General features: G+C 34.4%; 1 protein-coding gene across 1 annotated transcript; it reads left to right on the top strand.

The window, feature by feature from the left end:
* The first annotated feature begins 3,311 nt into the window (after nt 1-3,311).
* Nucleotides 3,312-4,948, top strand: LOC139867911 (octanoyltransferase LIP2, mitochondrial). Its single transcript, XM_071856259.1, has 2 exons — nt 3,312-3,498; nt 4,081-4,948. Exon 2 carries the CDS (start codon nt 4,084-4,086, stop codon nt 4,777-4,779), a length of 696 nt encoding a protein of 231 aa, XP_071712360.1. The 5' UTR covers nt 3,312-3,498; nt 4,081-4,083; the 3' UTR covers nt 4,780-4,948.
* The last annotated feature ends 215 nt before the right edge of the window (nt 4,949-5,163 follow it).

Raw genomic sequence — 5,163 nt, 5'->3', positions numbered from 1 at the left:
CGACTTGATAAGCTGAAGCTCGAGACGAGCTTGAGCTGTTGGTAAAAATTTTACTTGTTGCAGCCATGTTCAAGTTTATATGGTGAATCATTGATGGAACTATACATCCATCTCCTAGTGTCTAAACCTCTTCCCACTTATAAGTCTGGAATCTGCAAAATCCATTGCCTTAGAAAGGAATCTAAATACAAGAATAGATATTCAAGAACATAAACCCTTTTACATTTATCACATAAAATCATTATTAAATCATTGATCGGATGATTTGCATCTCACGCTTTCATCACAATTGTGACTAACGCCACCGTCCGTTAGAAACTCACGCCTGGTTAATAGGCGTCAAACTTCTTCTAACTCACCACCATGGCTAACGCTTCTGATTTCACGCCCGGTTAAAGAGAGTCTAAATAATGGCGAGTGTTTTTTTTAATGAAATTTTATTTGGTGATATGGTAAACTTTGATTCAAGTTTGGTATGAAAAAATAAATTAATAATCTACATAACTATGTGCCGAATCTTGATTGACTGAAAAAAAATCAAACGCCTCTTTTTTCCGTCAACCAAGTGACTGACGCCCTTTTCCGTCGGTTGGTGACACCGCATTAGGGGCGTCACCTTTCGTCACTTCTTTTCCATGTCATGTAACGCTTAGCATGTGATGTTTCGGCTTCTCGAGGTTGTCTTTAGCTTCTTTGGTTTTGTTTAGTTTGTTTTTGGTAGGATTTGAGGTATTTGTTTTAGCTCGGTTTATTTTGTTGGTTTATGCGGTATTGTTGGGTATGTTGTGAGGAGGTTCGATTATAGATAGCATTTGTTCGTTTGTAGTTTTCTAGGTACTAGTCTCCCCTAATGCATTGTTGTATCTTCTTGGTTGAATGCGTTTTCTTTAGAAAACATCATTCATTTCTATATTTGTTATCATTTTTTATATAAAAAAATAATTCTTATCATTGATGCACTTTAACTTGAGTTTCTTACACAAAAGTTAGATAATTCTTTAAAAAAAACTCAGTTTTTCTCTAATTTAGTATTCGTGCCAACCATTTTTCAGCTTTCACTTATCCGGCCAAATTTAATATATGTTATATCCATCTCTTTTTCAAGTAACTACCGATCTTTTTTCTGTCTTGGCCTCACTTTATTTTTAACCTTTTGTTATTGCACTTTTTTGTCCATTTGATCTTCCTTTCTAGATTGGTTTTGTAATCTACGGCGTTGCTCTCCCTTCCGGCCTCCGACATCTCGCCAAAGGTCGGATAAACCTCGTTTATCGCTTTATTTTTTTCATTATGACTTGGTTCCACCATCTTGTTGCTCTTCCCAGAATTTCGATGGTTCGTTCACTCCTCCGGTGGTCAGACGACGAATGTCGTGTGGTTCTCACGCGGATTCTGCGAACCGGTGGCGCGTGGGAGGTTTATGCTAGAGCGTTTTAGCAAAATTCCAGGATATATGGTGATCTGTGGTGGTGTCTTTATTTCTGTTTTGATTTTTCGGTTGGGGTTGTTTGCCGGAGGGTCTGCCAGAATTGTTGGTTGTCGGTTTCTTTGACCAGCCTTTTTCCGGTAGCTTGATTGTGGTTGGCGGTGGTATTTATTATTTTTTTCGATCGGTACTTTTTGGCCGGATAATCGATGGTTGTTATGTTGGTGGTCCTATTTTTTTTTTTTTTTTGGGTTGCTGTTCTAGTGATTTTTCGACGGATACCCCGTTTTGTTTCTCTTAATATAGCCGTTATTTAAGTTTCTGTCAGTTATAGCCTTGGTTTTACTTTGTTGACTAGAATAAACAGGTTTGTTCACTATGTTAATGAACAGTTTGATTTGGTTAGTTTAGTTGAACTAGGGCTCATTGGATGCTTTTGTATCGGTTGTGTTGTTGATCTTCAGATCTTTTTTAATGTTATCATTATTTTAGCCACAAAAAAAAAGATAATTCTTTAAAAAAAAAATATTGTTGAACAATAAAGTTTAGACGGATGAAAATGTACGATTAAAATGAGACTGCACAAACTGAAAAAATCAAATCGATAATAACCGACCAGTTTCAATTTGTAGAAGTCGAATACTGAAAATACTAAAATTAGGGGTGAGGGTGGGGTGGGTTGGGGCGGTTAACGTCCAACACCACACCATAACCAGTATAGCGGTTAACTAATTTGAAACCATTCGATGCGATTCGGTTAATTTGGTTAACGATTATTTATAAAACGGTTAATTTGATTAACCATTTATTGATAAAAAAATTATTTAATAAATTTGTGCATATACTATATACAGAAAATGGCATTTTAATATAATAAATCATGTCTCATATTTCTAATCTAAAATAAAAGTAGATTAATGTCATTTTTATACTCCAAAATAATAATATTAATTAATTTTTTTTGAAAGGCAACAGTCGGCATCGAATACTCTCATTTGTCACGCACGCACGCACTTTCGGGAGGAAACCCGAATCCCCTGAGGTCAATCTGGAGCTCCATTTTTCAGGCAGATTGGTTAATAGGATGGACCGAGCGAGACTCGAACCCATGACCAAACCCTCGCCCCAACACACAAGGTGTTGGGACACTGTTGAAGCGAAGCTTTATTGGTAATAATATTAATTATAATTACTAGACAAAGCATAAGTTCACGTAAAGTATTTAGAATGTAGAATTTTCTTCAAACTTTATTATTCATCCATCCAAACTTAAAATTCAAAATAATGTTACACATTGATCTACAAGGTTACTGTTTTAACAATTTGATCATTTTCCATAAAAATGATCATGACTAAAATTTTAAAATACTACTGTAATGGTATATACGAGGTTAATTCGATGCGTGTACCTATTATTTTGATAACTGAGTCACAAAATTCGGTTAATTCAAAAGTGTTAAGCAGACTCACGGTTATCTATTCAATTGATTAATTTGATGTAATTTTATCGATTAATATGATTACGGTTCGATTAATGCGGTTTTATAGTCACCTTAACTTAAAGGGTGATGATATGTACACAACCTATTTTTGTTATGTACACAACCAGCATGCTTTACAGTGTTGTACAGTACAACACTGTAAAACATGCTGGTTGTGTACATAACAAAAATAGGTACAATACTGTAAAATATGTTGGTTGTGTACATAATAAAAATAGGTAGTATACAACACTGTAAAGCATGTGTGGTGTAATAACAAAATAGGTAAATATATGCTTTGGATTTCAGTTGGCAAAAACCTACAAACGGAAGACACCCTTACTAACCACTACACTACAAATATTTTTTAGATTTTGACTTTTTTAGTCAAGTTAAATATTTAATCACGAAAAAAACTTGCCACGTTTTGCAACGAAAGAAGACAACCTGACCCAAAGAATCGAACCAAATCTCATTTTCATTGGAGCAGAATAATCTGCGTAGGATTTCATGACGATGCAATTGACCTGCTAACCACACAAGACCATATCGATTTAACTAATTTCATTGGTGCATATTCAATCTCTGAAGGTAATTAGCTTTACAAAGATCTAATCTTTTCTATATTTTTAGGTTGATTTAGATTTAAAAGTAATGCTCACAAACTGTTTGTTATAATGCCAAACTGAATTTCAATTCTGTGATTGTTGGTTATATGGGTCTTAACTCTTAAGTAATCAACTTCTGATGTTATCTTATCGTTTCTTGTTCACTAATTGCAAGTTAGTTAGATAAATGTAAATGATTATGCATATAATACTTAAAATTCTGAAAATCTATGAATACATCTATTAGTAATTCAAAACTTAAAGTCTACAAATAACTGAAGGGTGTTTAGCCCATTGAAGAACCAAACACAACCCTTGCAGTCTGCAATTTTGGTCGTTGTAGCTTCAAGGGATAATCTTAACTTATCAATGAGTCTGTATAGAGCAAAGGAGACGAGACATACGCCCCTTTATTAACGTTTTTGTAAAGAACATAAACTTTTACTAATATCATCATCTTTGTGTTCCAAAATGTTTTGACGAAAATACATTTTCAACAAATAAGTATACGAAATGAAAAAATACGCTGCTAGAAGGCTAGTTTTTTTTTTTTTTTTTTCTTCAGGTAATGAGAATTCCGCGTAATCTTGAGGTATGGAGATTGGGTACTATGAATTACAAAGAAGCGCTTAAATTGCAAGAAAAACTAGCTTCCGACAGAAAAATCAATAAAATTTCTGATACACTTTTGTCGTTACAACATCCACCTACATACACACTTGGCAAACGTCGAACAGATTACAATTTATTAATTCCTGAATCAGAACTCAAATCTATGGGCGCTGAACTACACTACACACAAAGGGGAGGTGATATTACATTTCATGGTCCACGACAAGCTATTTTATATCCCATTCTTTCGTTACGTGATATAAGTCTCGGTGCTAGAAAATACGTTGAAAATCTTGAGTCAACTATGATTGAATTATCATCTTTATATGGAGTCAAAGCTCATGGTCAAAGGAAATGTGAGACTGGCGTTTGGGTCGAGGATAGAAAGATTGGTGCAATTGGAGTTCGGATTTCGTCTGGGATTACTTCTCATGGGTTGGCGTTTAATATTGACCCTGATTTGACTTTTTTCAAACATATTGTGCCGTGTGGAATTGCTGATAAGGAGGTTACATCGTTGAGGAAAGAAACTGATGTGGCGGATCTTGATGACGAAGTAGTTCAGGACCAGTTGGTTTCTTGTTTTGTGAGATTATTTGGTTATAGTAATGTTGTGTGGAAGGACAAAACATCATTAAATATCGACGGCTAACAAAAAATGTTGGTGAACTTTTGTTGTTTAAATGTTTAGTCCCGTGAGTGATCCGAACTGCTGTTCAAGGAAATTTTTTTTTGTTGTTGTTTGAATGTTTGATTTATGAAACATGTTTAACTTTGAAATGTATTTTCTAATTCTTTTCTAAAGGATCTTAATCTTCAAAAATCTCTCAATAGTTGTATTTTATGTGTATATATACTCTGTTCATATGTTTAGATATAGACATATCAATATATCTATAGGTGGCAAGATGGGTGTGTTGCATAACATGTCAAAACGGGTTTGGGTCATTCTTGTTCCAGTATGAGTTCAGATGGGTGAGATTAATATGGAATTATGGATGCACTTTTTTTGTTTCCTAGGTTTCTATTTATTAAG

Source organism: Rutidosis leptorrhynchoides, chromosome 1 (assembly GCF_046630445.1).
Source record: "Rutidosis leptorrhynchoides isolate AG116_Rl617_1_P2 chromosome 1, CSIRO_AGI_Rlap_v1, whole genome shotgun sequence".
NCBI classification, from domain to species: domain Eukaryota; kingdom Viridiplantae; phylum Streptophyta; class Magnoliopsida; order Asterales; family Asteraceae; genus Rutidosis; species Rutidosis leptorrhynchoides.
This window is presented reverse-complemented; position numbering and strand designations above follow the sequence as displayed.

What these genes read in the sequence shown, in the direction of transcription:
- LOC139867911 (XM_071856259.1), top strand. Translation starts at nt 4,084, where the DNA reads ATGAGAATTCCGCGTAATCTTGAGGTATGGAGATTGGGTACTATGAAT.